The 27,529-nt window shown below is 45.7% G+C and overlaps 1 protein-coding gene across 1 annotated transcript in view; it reads left to right on the top strand.

Annotated features, from left to right (window-relative positions):
- The first annotated feature begins 7,508 nt into the window (after positions 1 to 7,508).
- Positions 7,509 to 27,529, top strand: part of MYO10 (myosin X) — a 348,533-nt gene continuing 328,512 nt past the window's right edge. Inside the window, exon 1 of the mRNA XM_075314877.1 lies at positions 7,509 to 7,822. Within this exon, the coding sequence (XP_075170992.1) occupies positions 7,802 to 7,822 (21 nt within the window). The 5' untranslated portion in view covers positions 7,509 to 7,801. The remainder of the gene's footprint in view (positions 7,823 to 27,529) is intronic.

Below are 27,529 nucleotides of genomic sequence, written 5' to 3'. Positions count from 1 at the left end.
CTCTGTAAGATATCCCAGTAGTACAAGTCTGCAGGAGGTCTCAGTGTCATTATTATTAGTAGGACCTCTGTAAGATATCCCATTAGTAGACGTCTGCAGGAGACCCCAGTGCCAGTATTATTGGTAGGACATATGTAAGATATCCCAGTATTAGACGTCTGCAGGAGATCTCAGTGCCAGTATTATTAGTAGGACCTCTGTAAGATATCCCAGGAGTAGTAGACGTCTGCAGAAGATCCCAGTGCCAGTATTATTAGTAGGACCTCTGTAAGATATCCCACTAGTAGATAGACGCCTGCAGGAGATCTCAGTGCCAGCATTATTAGTAGGACCTCAGTAAGTTATCCCAGTAGTAGACGTCTCCAGATCCCAGTGCCAGTGTTATTGGTAGGACCTCTGTAAGTTATCCCAGTAGTAGACGTCTGCAGGAGATCCCAGTGCCAGTATTATTGGTCGGACCTCTGTAAGATATCCCAGGAGTTGTAGACGTCTACAGGAGATCCCAGTGCCAGTATTATTGGTAGGACCTCTGTAAGATATCCCAGGAGGTGTAGACGTCTGCAGGAGACCCCAGTGCCAGTATTATTGGTAAGACCTCTGTAAGATATCCCAGGAGTTATAGACGCCTGCAGGAGATGCCAGTGCCAGTATTATTGATAAGGACGTCTGTAAGATATCCCAGGAGTTGTAGACGTCTGCAGGAGACCCCAGTGCCAGTATTATTACTAGGACCTCTGTAAGAGATCCCAATTGTAGACGTCTGCCAGTATTATTAGTAGGACCTCTATAAGATATCATATACGAGGAGTAGTAGACGCCTGCAGGAGATCCCAGTGCCAGTATTATTAGTAGGACCTCTGTAAGAGATCCCAGTAGTAGACAGACATCTGCAGGAGACCCCAGTGCCAGTATTATTAGGACCTCTGTAAGATATCCCAGTTGTAGATGTCTCCAAGATACCCCAGTGCCAGTATTAGTAGTACGACCTCTGTAAAATATCCCAGTAGTAAACGTCTGCAGGAGACCCCAGTGCCAGTATTATTAGGACCTCTGTAAGATATCCCAGTTGTAGATGTCTCCAAGATACCCCAGTGCCAGTATTAGTAGTACGACCTCTGTAAAATATCCCAGTAGTAGACGTCTGCAGGAGACCCCAGTGCCAGTATTAGTAGGACCTCTGTAAGATATCCCAGTAGTAGACAGACGTCTGCAGGATATCCCAGTGCCAGTACTAGTAGTACGACCTCTGTAAGATATTCCAGCAGTAGATAGACGCCTGCAGAGATCTCAGTGCCAGTATTATTGATAAGGACATCTGTAAGATATCCCAGTAGTAGATAGACGTCTGCAGGAGATCCCAGTGCCAGTATTATTGGTAGGACCTCTGTAATATCCCAGTAGTAGACGTCTGCAGGAGATCTCAGTGCCAGTATTATTGGTAGGACCTCTGCAAGATATCCCAGTAGTAGATAGACGTCTGCAGGAGACTCTAGTGCCAGTATTATTAGTAGGACCTCTGTAAGATATCCCAGTAGTAGACGTCTGCAGGAGATCCCAGTGCCAGTATTATTAGTAGGACCTCTCTAAGATATCCCAGTAGTAGATAGACGTCTGCAGGAGATCTCAGTGCCAGTATTATTAGTAGGACCTCTGTAATATCCCAGTAGTAGATAGACGCCTGCAGGAGACCCCAGTGCCAGTATTATTGGTAGGACCTCTGTAATATCCCAGTAGTAGACGTCTGCAGGAGACCCAGGTGCCAGTATTATTGGTAGGACCTCTGTAAGATATCCCAGTAGTAGATAGATGTCTGCAGGAGACCCCAGTGCCAGTATTAGTAGGACCTCTGTAAGATATCCCAGTAGTAGATAGATGTCTGCAGGAGACCCCTGTGCCAGTATTATTGGTCGGACCTCTGTAAGATATCCCAGGAGTTGTAGACGTCTACAGGAGATCCCAGTGCCAGTATTATTGGTAGGACCTCTGTAAGATATCCCAGGAGGTGTAGACGTCTGCAGGAGACCCCAGTGCCAGTATTATTGGTAAGACCTCTGTAAAAGATATCCCAGGAGTTATAGACGCCTGCAGGAGATGCCAGTGCCAGTATTATTGATAAGGACGTCTGTAAGATATCCCAGGAGTTGTAGACGTCTGCAGGAGACCCCAGTGTCAGTATTATTACTAGGACCTCTGTAAGAGATCCCAGTTGTAGACGTCTGCCAGTATTATTAGTAGGACCTCTATAAGATATCATATACGAGGAGTAGTAGACGCCTGCAGGAGATCCCAGTGCCAGTATTATTAGTAGGACCTCTGTAAGAGATCCCAGTAGTAGACAGACATCTGCAGGAGACCCCAGTGCCAGTATTATTAGGACCTCTGTAAGATATCCCAGTTGTAGATGTCTCCAAGATACCCCAGTGCCAGTATTAGTAGTACGACCTCTGTAAAATATCCCAGTAGTAGACGTCTGCAGGAGACCCCAGTGCCAGTATTATTAGGACCTCTGTAAGATATCCCAGTTGTAGATGTCTCCAAGATACCCCAGTGCCAGTATTAGTAGTACGACCTCTGTAAAATATCCCAGTAGTAGACGTCTGCAGGATATCCCAGTGCCAGTACTAGTAGTACGACCTCTGTAAGATATTCCAGCAGTAGATAGACGCCTGCAGAGATCCCAGTGCCAGTATTATTGGTAGGACCTCTGTAATATCCCAGTAGTAGACGTCTGCAGGAGATCTCAGTGCCAGTATTATTGGTAGGACCTCTGCAAGATATCCCAGTAGTAGATAGACGTCTGCAGGAGACTCTAGTGCCAGTATTATTAGTAGGACCTCTGTAAGATATCCCAGTAGTAGACGTCTGCAGGAGATCCCAGTGCCAGTATTATTAGTAGGACCTCTCTAAGATATCCCAGTAGTAGATAGACGTCTGCAGATCTCAGTGCCAGTATTATTAGTAGGACCTCTGTAATATCCCAGTAGTAGATAGACGCCTGCAGGAGACCCCAATGCCAGTATTATTGGTAGGACCTCTGTAATATCCCAGTAGTAGACGTCTGCAGGAGACCCCAGTGCCAGTATTATTGGTAGGACCTCTGTAAGATATCCCAGTAGTAGATAGATGTCTGCAGGAGACCCCAGTGCCAGTATTAGTAGGACCTCTGTAAGATATCCCAGTAGTAGATAGATGTCTGCAGGAGACCCCTGTGCCAGTATTATTGGTAGGACCTCTGTAAGATATCCCAGTAGTAGATAGATGTCTGCAGGAGACCCCAGTGCCAGTATTATTGGTAGGACCTCTGTAAGATATCCCAGTAGTAGATAGATGCCTGCAGGAGACCCCAGTGCCAGTATTATTGCTAGGACCTCTGTAGATCCCAGTAGTAGACGTCTGCAGGAGACCCCAGTGCCAGTATTATTGGTAGGACCTCTGTAGATCCCAGTAGTAGACGTCTGCAGGAGACCCCAGTGTCAGTATTATTAGTAGGACCTCTGTAGATCCCAGTAGTAGAGGTCTGCAGGAGACCCCAGTGCCAGTATTATTAGTAGGACCTCTGTAGATCCCAGTAGTAGACGTCTGCAGGAGACCCCAGTGCCAGTATTATTGCTAGGACCTCTGTAGATCCCAGTAGTAGACGTCTGCAGGAGACCCCAGTGCCAGTATTATTAGTAGGACCTCTGTAGATCCCAGTAGTAGATAGATGTCTGCAGGAGACCCCAGTGCCAGTATTATTAGTAGGACCTCTGTAGATCCCAGTAGTAGACGTCTGCAGGAGACCCCAGTGCCAGTATTATTGGTAGGACCTCTGTAGATCCCAGTAGTAGACGTCTGCAGGAGACCCCAGTGCCAGTATTATTAGTAGGACCTCTGTAGATCCCAGTAGTAGACGTCTGCAGGAGACCCCAGTGCCAGTATTATTGCTAGGACCTCTGTAGATCCCAGTAGTAGACGTCTGCAGGAGACCCCAGTGCCAGTATTATTAGTAGGACCTCTGTAGATCCCAGTAGTAGACGTCTGCAGGAGACCCCAGTGCCAGTATTATTAGGACCTCTGTAAGATATCCCAGTTGTAGATGTCTCCAAGATACCCCAGTGCCAGTATTAGTAGTACGACCTCTGTAAAATATCCCAGTAGTAGACGTCTGCAGGAGACCCCAGTGCCAGTATTAGTAGGACCTCTGTAAGATATCCCAGTAGTAGACAGACGTCTGCAGGATATCCCAGTGCCAGTACTAGTAGTACGACCTCTGTAAGATATTCCAGCAGTAGATAGACGCCTGCAGAGATCTCAGTGCCAGTATTATTGATAAGGACATCTGTAAGATATCCCAGTAGTAGATAGACGTCTGCAGGAGATCCCAGTGCCAGTATTATTGGTAGGACCTCTGTAATATCCCAGTAGTAGACGTCTGCAGGAGATCTCAGTGCCAGTATTATTGGTAGGACCTCTGCAAGATATCCCAGTAGTAGATAGACGTCTGCAGGAGACTCTAGTGCCAGTATTATTAGTAGGACCTCTGTAAGATATCCCAGTAGTAGACGTCTGCAGGAGATCCCAGTGCCAGTATTATTAGTAGGACCTCTCTAAGATATCCCAGTAGTAGATAGACGTCTGCAGGAGATCTCAGTGCCAGTATTATTAGTAGGACCTCTGTAATATCCCAGTAGTAGATAGACGCCTGCAGGAGACCCCAGTGCCAGTATTATTGGTAGGACCTCTGTAATATCCCAGTAGTAGACGTCTGCAGGAGACCCAGGTGCCAGTATTATTGGTAGGACCTCTGTAAGATATCCCAGTAGTAGATAGATGTCTGCAGGAGACCCCAGTGCCAGTATTAGTAGGACCTCTGTAAGATATCCCAGTAGTAGATAGATGTCTGCAGGAGACCCCTGTGCCAGTATTATTGGTCGGACCTCTGTAAGATATCCCAGGAGTTGTAGACGTCTACAGGAGATCCCAGTGCCAGTATTATTGGTAGGACCTCTGTAAGATATCCCAGGAGGTGTAGACGTCTGCAGGAGACCCCAGTGCCAGTATTATTGGTAGGACCTCTGTAAGATATCCCAGTAGTAGATAGATGTCTGCAGGAGACCCCAGTGCCAGTATTAGTAGGACCTCTGTAAGATATCCCAGTAGTAGATAGATGTCTGCAGGAGACCCCTGTGCCAGTATTATTGGTCGGACCTCTGTAAGATATCCCAGGAGTTATAGACGCCTGCAGGAGATGCCAGTGCCAGTATTATTGATAAGGACGTCTGTAAGATATCCCAGGAGTTGTAGACGTCTGCAGGAGACCCCAGTGTCAGTATTATTACTAGGACCTCTGTAAGAGATCCCAGTTGTAGACGTCTGCCAGTATTATTAGTAGGACCTCTATAAGATATCATATACGAGGAGTAGTAGACGCCTGCAGGAGATCCCAGTGCCAGTATTATTAGTAGGACCTCTGTAAGAGATCCCAGTAGTAGACAGACATCTGCAGGAGACCCCAGTGCCAGTATTATTAGGACCTCTGTAAGATATCCCAGTTGTAGATGTCTCCAAGATACCCCAGTGCCAGTATTAGTAGTACGACCTCTGTAAAATATCCCAGTAGTAGACGTCTGCAGGAGACCCCAGTGCCAGTATTATTAGGACCTCTGTAAGATATCCCAGTTGTAGATGTCTCCAAGATACCCCAGTGCCAGTATTAGTAGTACGACCTCTGTAAAATATCCCAGTAGTAGACGTCTGCAGGATATCCCAGTGCCAGTACTAGTAGTACGACCTCTGTAAGATATTCCAGCAGTAGATAGACGCCTGCAGAGATCCCAGTGCCAGTATTATTGGTAGGACCTCTGTAATATCCCAGTAGTAGACGTCTGCAGGAGATCTCAGTGCCAGTATTATTGGTAGGACCTCTGCAAGATATCCCAGTAGTAGATAGACGTCTGCAGGAGACTCTAGTGCCAGTATTATTAGTAGGACCTCTGTAAGATATCCCAGTAGTAGACGTCTGCAGGAGATCCCAGTGCCAGTATTATTAGTAGGACCTCTCTAAGATATCCCAGTAGTAGATAGACGTCTGCAGGAGATCTCAGTGCCAGTATTATTAGTAGGACCTCTGTAATATCCCAGTAGTAGATAGACGCCTGCAGGAGACCCCAATGCCAGTATTATTGGTAGGACCTCTGTAATATCCCAGTAGTAGACGTCTGCAGGAGACCCAGGTGCCAGTATTATTGGTAGGACCTCTGTAAGATATCCCAGTAGTAGATAGATGTCTGCAGGAGACCCCAGTGCCAGTATTAGTAGGACCTCTGTAAGATATCCCAGTAGTAGATAGATGTCTGCAGGAGACCCCTGTGCCAGTATTATTGGTAGGACCTCTGTAAGATATCCCAGTAGTAGATAGATGTCTGCAGGAGACCCCAGTGCCAGTATTATTGGTAGGACCTCTGTAAGATATCCCAGTAGTAGATAGATGTCTGCAGGAGACCCCAGTGCCAGTATTATTGCTAGGACCTCTGTAGATCCCAGTAGTAGACGTCTGCAGGAGACCCCAGTGCCAGTATTATTGGTAGGACCTCTGTAGATCCCAGTAGTAGACGTCTGCAGGAGACCCCAGTGTCAGTATTATTAGTAGGACCTCTGTAGATCCCAGTAGTAGAGGTCTGCAGGAGACCCCAGTGCCAGTATTATTAGTAGGACCTCTGTAGATCCCAGTAGTAGACGTCTGCAGGAGACCCCAGTGCCAGTATTATTGCTAGGACCTCTGTAGATCCCAGTAGTAGACGTCTGCAGGAGACCCCAGTGCCAGTATTATTAGTAGGACCTCTGTAGATCCCAGTAGTAGATAGATGTCTGCAGGAGACCCCAGTGCCAGTATTATTAGTAGGACCTCTGTAGATCCCAGTAGTAGATAGATGTCTGCAGGAGACCCCAGTGCCAGTATTATTAGTAGGACCTCTGTAGATCCCAGTAGTAGACGTCTGCAGGAGACCCCAGTGCCAGTATTATTGGTAGGACCTCTGTAGATCCCAGTAGTAGACGTCTGCAGGAGACCCCAGTGCCAGTATTATTAGTAGGACCTCTGTAGATCCCAGTAGTAGACGTCTGCAGGAGACCCCAGTGCCAGTATTATTGCTAGGACCTCTGTAGATCCCAGTAGTAGACGTCTGCAGGAGACCCCAGTGCCAGTATTATTAGTAGGACCTCTGTAGATCCCAGTAGTAGACGTCTGCAGGAGACCCCAGTGCCAGTATTATTAGTAGGACCTCTGTAGATCCCAGTAGTAGACGTCTGCAGGAGACCCCAGTGCCAGTATTATTGGTAGGACCTCTGTAGATCCCAGTAGTAGACGTCTGCAGGAGACCCCAGTGCCAGTATTATTGGTAGGACCTCTGTAGATCCCAGTAGTAGACGTCTGCAGGCTAGAGGTGATTGGCAGCTCCAGGGGAGGGATCTCACACTGGGACTGGGGAGGGTCAGACTTCCAGCAGCAGCATTATGCGAGGCACAGCACAGTCAGCAGTGACAGAGCCGGGGAGCCTGCACCAAATTAGTGCAACTTAACCCCAGGAAGCAGGAGACAAGCTCTGGACTGCAGACGTCTCACAAGCCAGGTCTTCACTGGAGGAACCTCAGCCCCAAGTTGTCGCATTGCCACTAACTATAAGACAAAGACTCGGATGAAGGTGCTTTACTGATCCCCGGAGTACAGAAGGGAGAATGGATTAACTCTGCTTACTACATGCAGCACATGCTTCCCCAGGATCTTACTCCAGACTTGGCTTCTTGAGGCTATTTCTCTCCAACAATGGACAACTTCTTCACAGAGGTGAGTTCAGGTCTGCTGCTGGGAGTTGTGGACTTTATAGTGATTATTAGTCCGCTTACAATGATTCTCTAGCCTGCGATTGTTTCTTGTAGAAAGTGATGGGTCAGATTAGGAATGAAGTGGCCACTTGAAGGTTGTGGCCACCTCTGTGGCTCTCACCTCTAGTGTGTGCTTGCATTGTGCTTGATACAAAGGTGTTTGTGTGTAGAGGGGACTTCTTGCATTGTTTAATGTGAAGCACCATATAAAGCGGATTGTCTTTAAATATTCACTCCCTTTCCTAAATTCTAGGCTCTCATATTGTCTTTGACTTTCCTGTTTTCTGCTGCTAACAGGAAAAGTGACTTAGAAAACATTCCCAGATTCTAAGGAAATATAAACTGCATCATTAAGCAATGTTATGGATTCCTTCAGTGGGGACACTTCCACATGGAAATCTCACTACAGGCGAGAAGTTGTAGCTGTTGTGATATACTGAGCTGTCTGCTGGTGGACATGTAGATGCTGGGGCTGAAACAAGGAGATGGCAATCTGCCTGATTCCTCACAGAGAGGTCTGGTATTTCCTTTTGGGTTTCCTGTGAGGGGTACCTTGATATATGAAGCTGAATGAGCGCAGACCCTCTGTAGAGAAAGACAAACCACATGTCTGGAGACGAATGCTGGAGAAATAAAGTCATACAGGAGCATCATCGGTATGTGCGCCACAATCAGACGTAGATCAGTGACTTCTGTATGAAAGATTATTCCTGGTAAAGTTTTAAATGGAAAATACAAGTGTCAAATGTTGTTTTACTCACTTATAAAGTGGTATTAATTCCAGAGCACCTTACAAACATGATCATCACTGTCCCCATTGGGGCTCACAATCTAAATTCCCTATCAGTATGTCTTTGGAGTGTGGGAGGAAACCGGAGAACCTGGAGGAAACCCACGCAAACACGGGGAGAACATACAAACTCCTTGTGGATGTTGTCCTTGGTGGGATTTGATCTCAGAACTGAAACAGTGCTAACCACTGAGCCACCGTGCTGGCCATACAGTCACACTAAAGTAGTTTCTTCACTCACCTTTCTTTAGTTCTAAATAAATGATTAATGATTGGGCATATGAGATTAATAACGGAGAAATGGCTTTCTTGTTTGCTTGACTTCCCAGCCTGGTCACATCGGACAATTGTTGCATTCATTGTTTATTTTTCAATCTACCAATAATAACTGTCATTGATCATTTGTAAATGATCCGTTACAGGAATATATCAAGTACCAGACACAGACAACATTCTGAATACACCACAAGATATACCGTACTTTGAAGAATTTGTGGCACCACCATATTCCACAGCACTTTACAGATATCATCATCACTGTCCCCATAGGGGCTCACAAATAGATTACTTAGTATTTCTTTGATGTGTAGGAGGAAACATGGGAGAACAAACAAACTATTTGCACATGTTCTTTTGCGGGATTTCAACCCAGGACCCCAGTGCTGCAAAGCAACAGCATAATCCCCTGGGCCACTCTGCTGTAAGGACCCTTTACTTCCCTTCATTGTATGGGTCTCTAGAGTTAGGCCCCCACCTCCCACTAATTACACATTAGTGCCCTACCTGAGTAGGATGTCAGTGTAAAAGCCCTCTCAAATGGAACCTGTCATGTGATTCATGCTGCCGAAGCCATGGGCAGTATGAATCACTTACTGCGTTATTACATGTTACTGTATGTTTTATACCGAAATGTTGTGTCATATCAAAGAAATCATACTTTGAAAAGCCGAGACCATCTCAGATGACTAATCCGAGTCAGATCGGTGTCTGCTCCCAGCCCCCATGCCTTTGACTGACAGGTCTGGCCTTATGTTTATGTATAGGGACAGACCTGTCAGTGAAGGGGATCAGGGAGGGGAGAAACCTCTGGGTACCTGCGTCAGACTAGTCATCTGAGATGCATAGTCCTTGTTTAGCTTTTCACAGACGATATGTCATTTCCATAGTAAAAATAAATAAAATAATTCCCAGAGGGGCATTGCAGCTATAAGTCCCCTCACCACTGACAGCCAGACTGGTTTGTCAGGTCTCCGTAAGGAGAATAGTCTTCCCCGTGGTTCCCAGTATAGCTTCTCATAAGCCAGATCAGACCTTGTACTTTGCACTGACGAGGGGAAATCACGCCGAAACACCGTGTCTGCAAATTGGGGTTTTGATCTGGCATAAATCCTTAGTCATATGAAAAAGTTTGTTGAAAAGCCACTTTTGACTTTTAGGATTGCTACTTCCAATAGGTGGTGCTAGAGTTTGTCTCCTTTCCTGGAGCGACAATTTGAATATTTCCTAGAGGGGCTTTGCAGCTATAAGTCCCCTTACTGACAGCCAGACTGGTTTGTCAGGTCTCCGTAAGGAGAATAGTCTTCCCCCGCGGTCCCCATTTCAGAGTAAGGCATACATGGCTGAAACAACGCAACCAGTGTCTGTGTTAGGCCCTTTCACGCATCAGTTTTTTGCCATCAGTCACAATCTGTTTTCTCGACGGATCCGTCGCAGATTGTGGCTAAACTGATGCAACGGATCCATTTTTCGACAGATCCGACTAGCTGGGGGCTAAATAATAAATATCATGCTCAGTTAAAAAAAACGGAATCCGTCACTGGATTCCATCATTTGACAGATGATGACGGATCCTGCGCCCATAGGCTTCCATTCTACCAAACGATGGATGGCGACGGATTTGACGCTGTCTGTTTTTCCGACGTACACAAAAAACTTTACTTTGGTCGTCGGCTCCGTCGGACGGACAAACATTTTTCGACGGATGAAACGTGAGGCCATCCGTCACAATCCGTCACTAATACAAGTCATTGAGAAAAAAATAGATCCAACAGCATCAGTCGCCATATCCGTTTTTTGAAAATTTGATGGATTGTGACAGATGGCAAAAAACTGATGTGCGAAAGGGGCCTTATTCTGCGCATGGTTCGGGCAGCATGAATCAGATGATTGCTGTGCTTTTAGGCTATGTGCACACTTGACACGTACGGGTATTACAGTAGATGTACAGTGTATAAGATTTTAAGAACTGTCACGTAGGATTTGTGAAGAATATCAGTGGTGTAAACCTCTGCTTGAGACATCACTGTATTTCCCACCTTGCGATATATAGATGATGTGTGTCTTAACCACACCATTTTGAAGACCAAACACTTAGCAATAATCAACTGCTGTGGCATTTACCCTGCTGGAGATCCACAGCGAATATGTCCCATGGGGGTATATATCCTAATTATACAAGTTTGAAGGAACAACTACTGGACCACCTTCAGAATGGATCAGGCCATGAGCAGAGAATAGATGTAAATGAAGCGAAGTAGTCTGCACAGCTCTGTCGTAGAGCTAGAAGTAATACTTTACCAGAACTGGAGCAACTTTGTATGAGGGATCCCTGGGAGATCCAGTACTTAGATCCACCCAGATCTTGGCAAAGCTTTGTAGCATAACATAATTGCTTCCCTTTATAACACAGATGCAGCCATCATATGTCAACTTTTTTAAGAACAATTAAATTCCTCCTTAGACAACATTTTCATGGAAAAGAGTTAAAACAAATCACCCATACAACTCGTGATTTCTTATCTAGGACTGTGTCGAATGGGATGTTTGGTAGACTTGTTTATGTCTAAAATATGCAAAGCAGCAAATTCTGCAATTGTTGAGGATATGGAAGGATGGGAGACAGTTGTGGCGTAGAAGAAAAGCTGCCTGGATACCACGGCATATTTAAACGTTAAAACCAAAAAGGGCATCGCTGCTTGTGCGGTGTGTGGCATCATCTGGCATCTATTAGCCTAACTCCAGCGCCGGAGATGTGTTTCTGTTTCACATTTGGCTCAAACTCTGTTCATGGTTATGGGCATAGATTCTGGATGAAAATCCCACCCATGTCTGTAAAAGGGTCTGAAGCACAATCCAATTGGGGGATGTTATGCTGGGTTCCAGAGACAATACAAGAAGAAAAATATTAGAGTTGGCTTCCCTCCAGTCTCTATCTATCAAATCTACACTCTTAGCTTGTATCTGGAAACTATGCTATATTTTACACCAATTAGTTTTGCGAACAAAGAAAGGAAGAACACAGATTGTGACTGCTATAAAGTGGGATAGCGTTAATATTAGAATTAGAATGGAAAACGTCTAAGGCCTAGTGCGCACGCTGCTTTTTTTGCTGCTTTTTTGATGCAGTTTTGAGTGCAGTTTGTGGTCCTAAACTGCATGTGTGACCTTCCCCAGCAAAGTCTATGAGAAATCTGAAAGGCTGTGTGCATGTTGCTTCTTTTTTGCCTGCCGTTTTGGTTGCAGAAAACAGAAGCAGCATGTCACATCTTTTCTGTATTTTTCCCTGCGTTTTGCCATTGACAATGTTAAAAAACGCAGGGGCAAAAAAGCACCAAAAACGCATGTGCTATTTGTCCAGAGGTGTGTTTTTCTGCCACAGGGTGTGTTTTTTGCTGGAGAAACAAAACTGCAGTATGCGCACATACCCTAAGCTAGTTTTCAGAAGATCCAAGTCAAGTCACCAAGAAGCCAAGAAGCTTCTAGGGTCACAACACTGGAATAAACCATGTTAGGCCTCCTTCATACATTCGTATCTCCGGTATGTGTGATGTCCATTTTCACTCATACCGAAGACACGGACACTTAAACCAATAAATTAATGGGCTTGTGCACACACCCATATTTTAACACGGACTGTCCGTGTGCTCTACACGGCGACATGTCCGTTTTCTGCTGGCAGCACAGATGTCACATGGACCGCACACTGATGTGATCCGTGTGACATCAGTGTGACACGTACCGGACAATACAGAGGTCACTGAGAATGTATTTTTATTCTTACTTGTCCCTAGTGCTGCTGTAACACTTGCTTCCGGGCCCGCTCATTATGCTCATGAATATTCACTGTGCTGATTGCAGACCCAGAAGAAAGTGTGATAGCAACGCTGGAGACAGGAAAGTATACATCTGGATGTAACATGGATAGCACATGAACAGCACACAGAACGCACACACACAGACAGACGTGTGCCTACAACCACAGATGTTTGGTTTTTGCACAGACGTGTAAAGGGACCTTAAGCACAGTTAAGGCTAAGTTCACATTTCCGTTGATTTGTATCAGTCACATGCGTCGCTTGACGCATGTGACTGATGCGCTGTTCAACGCTGTACAACGGATGACAAAGAACAGAATTCTTTGTCGGATTCCGTTGTGTGCGGGGGGCGGAGTTCGGGGGCAGAGCCGAGCGGGGGGCGGGGCCAGGCGCTGAGGATGTCAGTGAAAGTGCTGCGGTCTGCATGGCTGGGGACAGGTGAGTGTATCTGTGAGTGAGTGAGTGTGTGTATGTGCATGTATGTATGTATGTATGTATGTGTGCATGTGTGTACATGCAAAGTGCGGGAGGGGGCGGAGCCGAGCGGGGGGCGGGGCCAGACGAGGGTGTCAGTGGCAGTGCTTGTCTGCATGGCTGGGGACAGGTGTGTGTGTGTGTGTGTGTGTGTGTACACACATGTGCGGAGTGCGGGAGGGGGCGGGGCCGAGCGGGGAAGTGTCGGCCTCCCTGCACACGTAACCAGCCTAAATATCGGGTAACAGCAAAGCACCCGATGTTTACCTTGGTTACCCGATATTTACCTTGGTTACGGGCCTACACCGCTTAGCGCTGGCTCCTTGCACCGTAACCAGGGTAAATATCGGGTAACCAACCAAAGCTGGTGACGTGTGCAGGGAGCCAGAGAGCATGCGCAGCGAAATCCGACGGATCTCGCTGCTCAAAAAACGTTACATGCTGCGTTCCTCCCGCCCGGCGGTCAGTCGTTCCACGACTGATCAGTCGGGCGGAGGGTGCAACGCAGCATCATCAGTCACAATCCGCTGCTCATACAAGTCTATGGGAGCAGCGGAATCCGCTAAACGGATTCCGCTGTTTACAAGAGCAGCGGATTGTGACTGATAGATTTTAGCGGAAATGTGAACTTAGCCTAAAAGAAAAAAAATCAAGTAGACATCTCAGATGGGACAACTGCCTTTAACAATAATTGCATAGCATGACAATAAACAGATAAGAGCCTGTCGACCATTATTAGCTGTTATAGACTACAAATTCAGCTTGAGTGCTGAGAATGCTTCATAGGTACATTTTTCCCACAGTGTTACAATCACCAAAATTCAATTGATTATATATGAGTCTGGGAGTTGTCCTATGTGACCATACAGTAGATTAACGCAGCCCTAGTGATTAATTGCTTTCAGATCCAGCTTCTTTAACCCCAGTCATAAGCTGAAGGCTTTAATATAGCTGATTTCTGTAGATCTTTTATCTGGCTTATAGGGGGAGTTCTGAAGTTCAGATGTCCTAAGGCCAGGGCTATACTGCAACTTTTTGTAGCTCTACTGATTGATTTTAACTACTTAGCTACAGCTGTAGACCAAAATAATACATTAGGTTGTATGCAGTTGCGTGGGCTGCAGCTGCCACTTAGTAGTTAGGATCAATCAGAGATCCACAGGGTAACCCAGAGGATAAAAGAGGATATAATAAAAGGTTTTAAAGGGAACCTGTCACCACTTTTTTGGCGTCTAAGCTGCGACCACCACCACCGGGCTCTTATATACAGCATTCTAACATGCTGTATATAAGAGCCCAGGCCGGGGGTATAACATAAAAAAAACTTTATAATACTTACCTAACGGTCGTGCGGTGGGCCATATTGGTGTCTCCATTCTCCAGTGCCGGCGCCTCCTCTTTCGGCCATCTTCGTCCTATTTTTGAAGCCTGTGTGCATGACGCTTCTACGTCATACACACTCGCCAATCCTGCACAGGCGCACTACAGTACTTTAACCTGCCCTGCCTAGGACCTGAATGACGTTGGACGCGTCATGCACCGCAGCTAGAGAAGGAGGACGAAGATGACCAAAAGAGGGGGCGCCGGCACTGGAGAACGGTGACGCCCATATGGCCCACCGCACGACCGTTAGGTAAGTATTATAAAGTGTTTTTTTATGTTATACCCCCGGCCTGGGCTCTTATATACAGCATGTTAGAATGCTGTATATAAGAGCCAGGTGGTGGTGGCTGCAGCTTATATGACAAAAAAGTGGTGACAGGTTCCCTTTAACAATGTTTAAAAATGGAAAAACTCTTAGGTCAAGGTCCTACGATGCGTCTTTGCTGTATTTTGCACCAGTTGGGTAAGTTATTTTAGTTTTGCTTATTTATTAAGTTTTTGACTTTTTTTTGGGTATGCCATGTTTTTAATAAAGCTGCTTTGTTTTTGATACTTCCGGGTGTTTGACTTTGGCAAAACTTATTGATAGTCATGTAGATTACATGAGTCTTTAGTGCATTTCTGCACCAGAACCACACTAAAAACGGATGTACAGTATGTCTTTTACCTGTGGATCTTTTTGCACCTAGTGCAGGTCTAAAGGGCAAATCCAGACATAAATCTTAGGGTATACATAAGAGAAATTGACATGTTGTGGATTTCAAACACACCACAGGCCAGTTTACGTTAAGTAAAAAGAATCCCATCCACTTTGCTAAAACTGTAATATGCTACATTTTTTGTGCAGTGTCAAAAACTCACGAAACTCATGAGACCTTAACCTTGGACTGCAAGTTGGTATGTGGCAAAAAACCTTGTGGGATGTATACCTTTATGTGACCAGTCACCAATGTAATGCGTTTGCATCCTTTTAAAGAGACTATCAGGACAAAATGACTATTCAAACCAAGTACAGCCCCTCGGTGCTTGATGGCATGGCCAAAGAATTAAGTACATCTTCTCACCTGCTTGTTTCCCTCTATCTCCATCCTCTCTGTTTCTTTGATTGACAGTTCTGACTTCATAGAGCCAGAGAAGGGTGGAGATACATGGAAACCCAGCAGGTGACTTAATTCTTTGGTCACACGGTGATGCACTTAATGCATGTACTTGGTTTGTACAGTCATTCTGTCCCGAGTCCCTTTAAACAGACTAACAATGGCCATTAAATTATCACCAATCGACTATATAGAAAGCAATTCGAGGTCATTTATAGGCCTCTTTAGACATACTGACTGCACTGTATGCACACAGAATGATCAATAATACAATAGCGCACATAATAAATCATGTTCTCCGCAGCACAACGTGTTTACGCAGGACAATGTGCTGCTGAGAGCAATCATTTTTTAGCAAGCTTAAAAATCATCTCAAGTAGCACACAAGTGTTTTGCCTTTCACTAGATGTCTGGCGACAGCTTTTCTCCAGGAGACAGTACAATCGTCAGTCTGAAGTTGGACAAGCCACATTGATATTTCCCCCTACAGTAAATTGTGCAGGGCTCCTGTATGCACTTCACTGTCTGATGAACCCGTCAATATTGGTGGGTTTGGACAACAATAGTCTAATGTGTATGTGGGGCTTTATACACAGTGCAATGCAAATAAAAAAAGGCATAGGTCATTTACATATCAAAATACAAGAAAATTGGAAATCTGCAGTATATACATGATGTGACAGGGAAGTGTTTTTATTGCAGATTTGCTTAACTTGCTTTGGGTACCGTCACACTTTAGCGACGCTCCAGCGATCCCACCAGCGATCTGACCTGGTCAGGATCTCTGGTGCGTCGCTGCATGGTGAGCTGTCAATCAGGCAGATCTCACCAGCGACCAGTGACCAGCCCCCAGCCAGCAGCGACGCGTGGAAGCGATGCTGCGCTTGGTAACTAAGGTAAATATCTGGTAACCAAGTGCTTGGTTACCCGATTTTTACCTTGGTTACCAGTGCACACCGCTTAGCGTTGGCTCCCTCCCTCCCTAGCCAGAGTACACATCGGGTTAATAAGCAAACCGCTTTGCTTATTTACCCGATGTGTACTCTGGCTACTTGTGCAGGGAGGAGGGAGCCAGATCGCTGCTCAGTGTCACACACAGCGAGATCGCTAATGAGGTCACTGGTGCGTCACAAAAAACGTGACTCAGCAGTGATCTCACTAGCGATCTCGCTATGTGAGAAGTACCCTTTACTTAGGTTATGTAAAGAGCCTAGTAAACACATTTTATCCTAATTAGCGTAATTGGTCTTCTATTTCTCTTAGTTGTTTAGCCTTGAATAAGAAGCATACAAAGTTGGGTACAGGATGAAGCAATTTGACAAGTAACTATTCTTTATGTCTAAATCTTTTGGGGACAACACACATGGTTCCTTGGAAATAGGGCTAGAGCAGACATTGGGTCCTCTTACACAGACCACCGGCGGCACGATACGATTAGTAATCTGTTACCAATGTGCAGTGTTTACACAGGCACACCAAATTTAATGATGTGCACTGAGCGATCTATACTACATCGCTCAGCGCACCTAGGTTGTCATGGTTCTCGGCAGTACAAGTCCTGTTTACACCATAAGATGAATCAGTCCACCCAGTGAACAATCATTTTGCTCATTTATCAGATGATTGGCAGCCTGTTCACATGGCAAGATCATTGTGAAAACGAGGGTCTTTAACAACGCTCACGGTTATCTTGCACTGTAAATGCCCCGTTTGCTAATGTCTGTGTGGAACTCACTGTGGTCTTGAGGCTTTTGCCTGCCATTGGTTTTCTTTGATACTGGGCTTTATATCTGAGACTCGAGGTAGACATTGGATGTATGGGGTTTGGTGCAGCTTCAACACATGACCTTTATGTAATCCCAATGTTTATACACTAAAGAGCCCATAGTCTGCGTGTCCACAATCAGTGTTCGTAGCGTTTTGGACGCAGCGTGCATTGTACAGCACAAGCCCAGTGGAGGGGATTTATAGAAATCTCCTGCCCACTGTGCTTCTTTTTAACGCTGTGTAAACCGGCCTTTGGTGCAAGTTTCCTATCTGCGTCATGGCAATTTATGCTTGCAGAGATGCTTGAGTCTCCTGAGTGGGAGGATGCAACAGGCGCAGAGAAATTAGGCTGCGTCCAGAACATCTACTGATTCTAATTGTGGGCACGTACCCTTACAAACTTGTCCTTTAACTGGATGTACTGTGTCAGTAATGAACTTGTCTACACAATCAGTACACACATGGTGCATGCACAGCATGAGGTACTGCTTACTATACATCTGTTGGATTAGGTTAAAGTCAAACTACATTTCTGGTGCCCTGGAAGCATTACTGGATCTAAAGGCCCAGTCACACTAAACAACTTACCAGCGATCCCAACAACGATACAACCTGATAGGGATCGCCTGTAAGTTGCTAGGAGGTCGCTGGTGAGATGTCACACTAAGCGACGCTCCAGCGATCCCACCAGCAACCTGACCTGGCAGGGATCGCTAGAGCGTCGCTACATGGGTTGCTGGTGAGCTGTCACACAGGCAATTCTCACCAGCAACCAGTGACCAGCCCCCAGCCTGCAGCGACGCGTGGAAGCGATGCTGCGCTTGGTAACTAAGGTAAATATCGGGTAACCAACCCGATATTTACCTTGGTTACCAGCGCACACCGCTTAGCGCTGGCTCCCTGCACTCCTAGCCAGAGTACACATCGGGTTAATTACCTGATGTGTACTCTGCTACGTATGCAGGCAGCAGGGAGCCGGCTTCTGCGGACGCTTGTAACCACGGTAAACATTGGGTAACCAAGGAGCCCTTACCTTGGTTACCCGATATTTACCTTCGTTACCAGCGTCCGCCGCTCTCACACTGCCAGTGCCAGCTCCCTATTCCCTGCACACATAGCCGCAGTACACATCGGGTTAATTACCCGATGTGTACTGTGGCTACGTGTGCAGAGAGCAGGAGCCGGCACTGACAGCGTGAGAGCGGCGGACGCTGGTAACGAAGGTAAATATCGGGTAACCAAGGTAAGGGCTTCTTGGTTACCCGATGTTTACCGTGGTTACCAGCGTCCGCAGAAGCCGGCTCCTGCTGCCTGCACATTTAGTTGTTGCTCTATCGCTGTCACACACAGCGATGTGTGCTTCACAGCGGGAGAGCAACAACTAAAAAATGGTCCAGGACATTCAGCAGCAACCAGCGACCTCACGGCAGAGGCCAGGTTGTTGATGGATGTCACACACAGCAACATCGCTAGCAACATCGCTGCTACGTCACAAAAGTTGTTCCTTAGCAGCGATGTTGCTAGCGATGTTGCTTAGTGTGACGTGGCCTTAATGTTATGGCCTTAGATTTTTATCACCAAGCGTTAATGGTGTTCCTGGGCATATATTTGTCCAGTATTTGTGACCCTTTAGCACCAGTTGATTCGACAAGTGATTTCCATTTTCAGTAGGATATTATTGGATAATGCTTGCAATTCCCTGCTTATAAAAATTTGCATCCGTTCTTGAGATAGTATCACTTATGTTCTGTTGTTTCCAGCCTGTTGCCTAGGGGACTGACCACCGCTACTGTCTAGGTTGTAAACACTCTGCTGAAGCTGGCCATGATTTTGATGTATTGCGCACTCCAGCTTCTGAAGAGTACTTACAAGCTCAATAGCAAAGCGTCTATAAGCACTGGATGTGTTCTGCCGTCCAGCAATGATAGTCAGTCCCCAATGCAATAAGCTGTAAACAAAAGAAAAAACATTATTTTTTAGAGTGGCTGTAAATTGCAAAATTACTTGAATGTGCAACACTACCTGAGAAAAGCTCATTTATGGAAATGGGAATAACCCTTTAAGAAACTTTTCGATGTTTATTTATTCAAAGTATTGGTCTATTGGTCCATAGACTCGGGTGCTGAGCAATCAGTCATCGAGGTAGTAGTCTCACCCCAGTTATATTGTCTCATTTTAATTTGCCCTTTATGAAGACATTAGTAACAAAAGGCCAATGACAGGTAATGAGCCTTGTTGCGGATTTGGCATTGGAGTCCAAAAGCTGCCTCTGTACTTGTCCCAATGATTTGGGTGGGGAAGGACATCTATGGTAGCAGCGTTGTATTTTTCTAATAGTAAGACACCGCAAGGCCGTTTACACACGTTCATGTTTCGTGGTTCGCACTACTATGGCCACAGGTCTCTTGACTCAAGCTCAGTATCCTCATATATGCCTGTGAGGCAGTCAGTCGAGCTCATAAAGGAGACCTGCAGCCAGTCCATGCATCGTGGTCCATAAAGACAGTTGTATGAGACCAGCTTTAGTGGAACATCGCCTGTGTGTGCTCTCATAAGGCTCTCAGGTTATCCTCCTTTTAAACTGTTAACCATTAACATATATTGTCACATCGTAGCTTGTGTAGGTCATAGTTTTTATGCACATTTTCCCATACTGTAGCATAAGTGAACCATGTTTGCTGTTTATTATGTGGGACAGACTTCTTTGTTAGGTCTTTTTTTCTCTCAACACCTGCCTATTGTTGGCTCACAATCCAGACGGGCAGGTGGGAATCATCCTGGCTGCTTTTATGTACATGAAGTACAACTGAGCGTTGTACACTTTGCATATTTCATTCCTAGACCAGGCTTGCTTGCTTTTAAAGCTTCGGTATATGAGCGTCCAAGATCAAAAACTGCTCTATAGGCAAAACATTACAGGGATAAGAAGCTTTTTGTTCCCTGCCATTAACAGGTTAACTTGAAAGAGCTGCTAATAATTAACCAGGTTTGGTGTGCTGAGGAATAAAGCATTGGGATCCGGTACAGCTTCCCGACCTGCTTCACTTGTTAGCGCTTGTTTTTTTTAACTGGATTGTGACATCAGAAACTGACAGTGCGAATCTGCTGACTACCCCTGATTCATCATGTAGCCAGCAAACCGGGAAATCCTGGACGAGCTGACTTCTAGCTACAGGTGACAGTATCTACGAGCATATGAGCAGTTCACCAATACAGGGCACATTCTATCTTTTATTTTTTGAGTCAGCTTTTGAGAAAGCTGTGATCTCCAAAGTTTTAGTTATTGCAAGAAAAAAAAAACAAATGTGACCAAAATCACCACAAGGTATCTAGTAGGTAAAGTTGACCTTGATATTTTTGTCAATATTGACAATAATAATAATAGTTTTGTTTCGAAAGCACCAGTAATAAGTTACAGGCGCAGTCAAGTAAATGCAGGTAGATACAATGCTACAATATACACAGAGGGAGAGCTACGGTAGACTACAAGCTCACCATCTACAGCACCTCTTCACAAATTTTCTACTGAAGCCTTATCAGACAGACTAAGGTATTGCCCGGGCCTCACCCGACAGACTAAGGTATTGCCCGGGCCTCAGCAGACAGACTAAGGTATTGCTCGGGTCTCAGCAGACAGACTAAGGTATTGCTCGGGCCCCACCCGACAGACTAAGGTATTGCTCGGGTCTCAGCAGACAGACTAAGGTATTGCTCGGGCCCCACCCGACAGACTAAGGTATTGCTCGGGTCTCAGCAGACAGACTAAGGTATTGCTCGGGTCTCCGCAGACAGACTAAGGTATTGCCCGGGCCTCACCCGACAGACTAAAGTATTGCCCGGGCCTCACCCGACAGACTAAAATATTATCCGGGCTTCACCAGACAGACTAAGATATTGCCTGGGCCTCACCAGACATAGAAAGGTATTGCTCGGGCCTTATGAAATAGATGAAGATAATACTTGGGCCTCACCAGACAGACTAAAATATTACCCTGGCTTCACCAGACAGACAAAGATATTGCCTGGGACTCATGAAACAAATAAAGATTATGTCCGAACCTCACCAGACAAACTAAGATATTGCCCAGGCCCTATGAAACAAATGAATAATACCCGAGCCTCACCAGACAGACCAAGATAATGCCTGGGCCTTACTAGACTGATAATTCCGTGCTTCACCAAACAGACCAACATAATAGCCTTTAGTGCTTTTAACGACAGTGACTTGCACAATAGACATTGGTTTATCTTATATTCTCAGTTTATTATGGTAGCTGAAGAGTAGAATGAACACTATGCACTGTTTGGGAACAATCCATTTTCTGTTTGACCCTAAAACAGGAGTAGGCCATTTGTCTTTTTGAACTTTGCATGTCTACCTGATAACAATAAACAATGGATTTCCTTGGACCAAGAGGTGGCTGTGTATTTGCCAGGAGAGTGAAGGCCCAGTCACACACAACGACTTACTAGCAATCCCGAAAACGATGCGACCTGATAGGGGTGCTTTACACACAGCGAGCTCGCTGCCGAGATCGCTGCTGAGTCACGCTTTTTGTGACGCAGCAGTGACCTCATTAGCGATCTCGCTGTGTGTGACACTGAGCAGCGATCTAGCCCCTGCTGCGAGATCGCTGCTCGTTACACACAGCCCTGGTTCGTTTTCTTCAAAGGCGCTCTCCCGCTGTGACGCACACATCGCTGTGTGTGACAGCGAGAGAGCGACAAATGAAGCGAGCAGGGAGCAGGAGCCGGCGTCTGGCAGCTGCGGTAAGCTGTAACCAAGATAAACATCGGGTAACCAAGGTGGTTACCCGATATTTACCTTAGTTACCAGCCTCCGCAGCTCTCACGCTGCCTGTGCTGCCGGCTCCGGCTCTCTGCACATGTAGCTGCATTACACATCAGGTTAATTAACCCGATGTGTACTGTAGCTAGGAGAGCAAGGAGCCAGCGCTAAACAGTGTGCGCGGCTCCCTGCTCTCTGCACATGTAGCTGCATTACACATCGGGTTAATTAACCCGATGTGTACTGTAGCTAGGAGAGCAAAGCTAAGCGGTGTGCGCTGGTAACTAATGTAAACATCGGGTAACCATACCCGATGTTTACCTAAGTTACCAGTGTCCGCAGCTTCCAGACGCCGGCTCCGTGCAAGCGCAGCGTCGCTTGCACGTCGCTGCTGGCTGGGGGCTGGTCACTGGTCGCTGGTGAGATCTGCCTGTTTGACAGCTCACCAGCGACCATGTAGCGATGCAGCAGCGATCCTGACCAGGTCAGATCGCTGGTCGGATCGCTGCTGCATCGCTAAAGTGTGAAGGCACCCATAGAGATCGCTGGTAAGTCGCTGGGAGGTCGCAGGTGAGATGTCACACAGTCAGATCTTACCAGCGATGCAGGAACAATACAGTTCGCAGTAGCGACCTGTATAACGATCTCAGCAGCAGGGCTGTGGAGTCGGAGTCGGAGTCGTGGAGTCGGAGTCGGAGTCGGAGCTCATTTTGGTGGAGTCGGAGTCGGAGTCGGTATAAAATGCACCGACTCCGACTCCTAAAATATATAATAAATTGGGGACAGGAGTGCAATGCAGAATGTGCTGAATATTTTACTAAATAACAACATTTAGTATAATGCTTATATTTAAGTGAAAAATTTATTGTAGTACAATGTGAACATCAGACATTTAATTGTTTTTATGATACAATAATCAAGATATTTGGATAGAACATAAAATATTTATTGGAATACAACTTTAGAACACAAAAAAACTAATAAATTGTAAATATGTAATATATATAATATATATATATATATACAGTGTATATTCACACGCACAAGATATATATGTAATCTACTGTATATTACATAGTGTATTACATATTTACAATTTATTACAGTTTTTTGTGTTCTAAAGTTGTATTCCAATAAATATATTTTATGTTCTATCCAAATATCTTGATTATTGTATCATAAAAATTATTAAATATCTGATGTTCACATACACATATTCATGTACTACAATAAATTTTTCACCTAACTATAAGCAATATATGTAGGAGTCGGAGTCGGAGCCGGAGTCGGAGTCGGAGCCGGAGTCGGAGTCGGAGCAAGAGAATTTGAGGAGTCTGAGTCGGAGTCGGAGTCGAAGGTTTGGCTTACCGACTCCACAGCCCTGCTCAGCAGTCACTGTGACCCTGTCACACAGTGTCAAACATAGCGATGTGTCCTGCCCAGCAGGACATCGCCTTTGAAGAAAATGGCCTGGACCATTCTGCAATGACTAGAGATCTCACAGCAGGGGCCTGATCGCTGTAGGTGTCACACATAACGAGATCGCTAATGGGATCGCTACTGCAGAAACCGTGACTCAGCTGCGATCTCGCTAGCGATCTCGTTATGTGTGACGGTACCTTGAGGCAGCAAAGTTTTTACTCTTCCCTTCTCCCGTGTATGTTGTAATAAGACGTAAAAACATGTAAAATGCCATCTTTATGTGACAGCCAGCCATGCATGGTCCATTTCTTGGCAAATTAAATTGAAATATTAAGCCATGACTATCCTTTGAGGAACAATTTAACCAAGAAAGCTTGGTCAAAGTAGGCTGTTGATAATAGTCATTTTTTTCCATTTAATTGGCTTTCCTGATATTTATAACAAAACTGTAGCCCTCAACGGTCTGTGTTTTCTTCATGTGACTACAGCAGCCAATCACTGGCCACAGGAGTAATTTTGGCATGCACAGCACATGACCTCTGAAGCCAGTAACAGCCAACACTACATTTTTGTATTAAAGGGAACCTGTCATCAGAAATTTCGCCCAAAAGCTAAAAGATTCCCCCTCTGCAGCTCCTGGGCTGCATTCTAGGAAGGTCCCTGTTATTATTGTGCCCCATGTGAGACCAAAATAAAGCCTTTATAAAGTTCTACCTTTTTGTATGCAGCTTCTGTAAATCTGACACGGGGGCGGGCTCTCTGCCGTCCGTTATTCTGCCTCCTGGTCCTGTATGCCGCCCCCATCGCTCCTTTCCATATCTGATGCACCGCCCACTGCTCCAGCCATCCCCGCGCATGCCCAGTGCCAGTCTCACGGGACTGAGCAGTGTGACCGCTGGTGACGTGTGCGCAGGCAAGTGATTATGGGCGGGACTGTGACTGTTATCAGCAAGTACCCGGCCATAATCTCGTGAGCGCGCAAACCTCTCCAGCATTCACACTGAGCTCAGTGTAGATGCTAGACTGTATGGGCTGCTTCCAGGGATGACGTCCCTTTGTCATGTGATAGGGGCGTGTTCGAAATACTATCACATGACAAAGGGACGTCATCCCTGGAAGCAGCCCATACAGTCTAGCATCTACACTGAGCTCAGTGTGAATGCTGGAGAGGTTTGCGCGCTCACGAGATTATGGCCGGGTACTTGCTGATAACAGTCACAGTCCCGTCCATAATCACTTGCCTGCGCACACGTCACCAGCGGTCACACTGCTCAGTCCTGTGAGACTGGCACTGGGCATGCGCGGGGATGGCTGGAGCAGTGGGCGGTGCATCAGATATGGAAAGGAGCGATGGGGGCGGCATACAGGACCAGGAGGCAGAATAACGGACGGCAGAGAGCCCGCCCCCGTGTCAGATTTACAGAAGCTGCATACAAAAAGGTAGAACTTTATAAAGGCTTTATTTTGGTCTCACATGGGGCACAATAATAACAGGGACCTTCCTAGAATGCAGCCCAGGAGCTGCAGAGGGGGAATCTTTTAGCTTTTGGGCGAAATTTCTGATGACAGGTTCCCTTTAACTTTCCTTTAATAATTAAAGTACATGCAAGAAATTACTTTGGTGTTGATTGTTATGGCTTCGCCTTTTTTCTGCTAACAGCTTCTTCTCTTTTGTCTTGTGTGGTTTTAGTTGTATAGAGTAATAACAGCTAGGTCTCACGGAAAAAGTCTGTTTACTTTTTCCCTTCACCCACAGCCCCTCACCCACCCCAGCTCCTAATATAAGCCATACATTGCCTTACCCATAGATAAGCATCTGTAACAGAAGGGTTTTCCAATTACTTCCAATTACCACTGAAGAATGAAGTCAATTAGACCGGCACAAGAGTGATTGGCCACAAGTTGTTTAGACATGAAAGCTTATTCTGGGGCTATTAAAAATAAATACATAAACTATCTGACCAACATATGTTACTGATTACAATGGCAGGATTCGGTTTTCAGATGTATTTATGATGACAAACACAAAATATCATGGCACGAAAATAGAGAATGCTCTAGTGATTCTCTGCTTTACAATACTAGTGACGTAGCTGACAATATGAAATGATTCCCAAAGTATTTTACGCATTTTTTACATTTCAAGAAAGTTTTGTTTGGATCTGAAAGATCAGTCACATTCTGTAAAAACTGGATTGAGAAGGCTGTCGCATTACTGGTCGGAACTATGGCTTTTCTCTACAGCCTATCATACTTACAAAGGCAATAACATGTAATAAATGGATGGCTGCCGGTATAAACATTGCAGAGTCTTTGGTAGTCATCAAAGTATAGTAATTGAGGTGCAAGCCTGCCAAATGAAAATTGTATAATAGGGGAATTCTCAAGTTTAAAAGTTATCCCCTATCCATGGGAAAAGGAATAACTACCCAATCACTGGGGCTCCAACTCCACTTGATTGACCGCAGTTACATTCAGCAGGAACTGTGTAAACCCATGGTTCTTGGAATCAGTTGGGTCCTCTATGTTCAGACTACTAGAATTCAGGAATTTATACCCCATTGCTTGGATAGGTGATGACTTTCAAACTTGATGATACCCCATAAAGTAAGATAACATTTGTGAAGGATCATTTCTGTACTTCTTTCTCCGGGTGAAAATTGCATCCAGGCTCCAGTGAGGTCTAATTGTGGGAATAGGCCCACACAAGTCATGATCATATGCATTTCTGTGTATTACCCTGTAAGCCATTTTCTTATGCCATTTACAGACTAAAGGCTACTTTACACGCTGCGATATCTGTCCCGATATCGCTAGCGTGGGTACCCGCCCCCATCTGTTGTGCAACACGGGCAAATCGCTGCCCGTGCCGCACAACATTGCGCAGACCCGTCACACATAATTACCTGCCCGGCGACGTCGCTGTGACCGGCGAACCGCCTCCTTTCTAAGGGGGCAGTCCGTGCGGCGTCACAGCGACGTCACTGAGCGGCCGCCCAATAGAAGCGAAGGGGCGGAGATGAGTGGCCGGAACATCCCGCCCACCTCTTTCCTTCCTCATAGCGGCCGGGAGGAAGGTAAGGAGAGGTTCCTCGTTCCTGCGGCGTCACACATAGCGATGTGTGCTGCCGCAGGAGCGACGAACTACATCGTTACTGCTGCAGTAACGATAATCGAGAATGGACCCCCATGTCACCGATGAGCGATTTTGCACGTTTTTGCAACGATGCAAAATCACTCATCGGTGTCACACGCAACAACATCGCTAATGCGGCCGGATGTGCGTCACAAATTCCGTGACCCCAACGACTCCGCATTAGCGATGTCGCAGCGTGTAAAGCCCCCTTAAGTAAAACTCCATGATATGTTCCTGTGGGAAGTTCCAAAAGTCTCCCTCTTCTAAAGAGTATTATCATGCTTTTCCTAGTATCATATGCATAACAGTTTTTTCTCAGAACATTGCGTATAAGATAAGAAAATATTAGACCTAATGAGAAACCTTGAAATATCTTAGCTCGTCAATATCCAGTGCTATAGTGGGACATGGCTACCAATATACAGTACATAGGTAGAGTTGAAAACATACTTTTATTTGCAATACGGGTGAATACTATATTTTTCAGTCTAAATAATATTCTATAAAGTGTAATGTATATTTGATACAGAGGGCATGTAGACTCTTAAAGCCTCATATATATTAGACGAATGTTGGCTGAATCCACGGATATCAATGGATTCAGATGCAATCTAATGTGTTTTTGAACATGTTTCGGGGGGGGGGGGGATATTGATCTGGCATGTCTGATTTTGGACTATAAGTGATAAGATGTCACCGGAGATTTTTGGCGGTATT

This window comes from Anomaloglossus baeobatrachus, chromosome 6 (genome assembly GCF_048569485.1).
Source record: "Anomaloglossus baeobatrachus isolate aAnoBae1 chromosome 6, aAnoBae1.hap1, whole genome shotgun sequence".
NCBI classification, from domain to species: domain Eukaryota; kingdom Metazoa; phylum Chordata; class Amphibia; order Anura; family Aromobatidae; genus Anomaloglossus; species Anomaloglossus baeobatrachus.
Note: the sequence above shows the minus strand (reverse complement) of the source record. Positions and strands in the feature narration are given on the sequence as shown.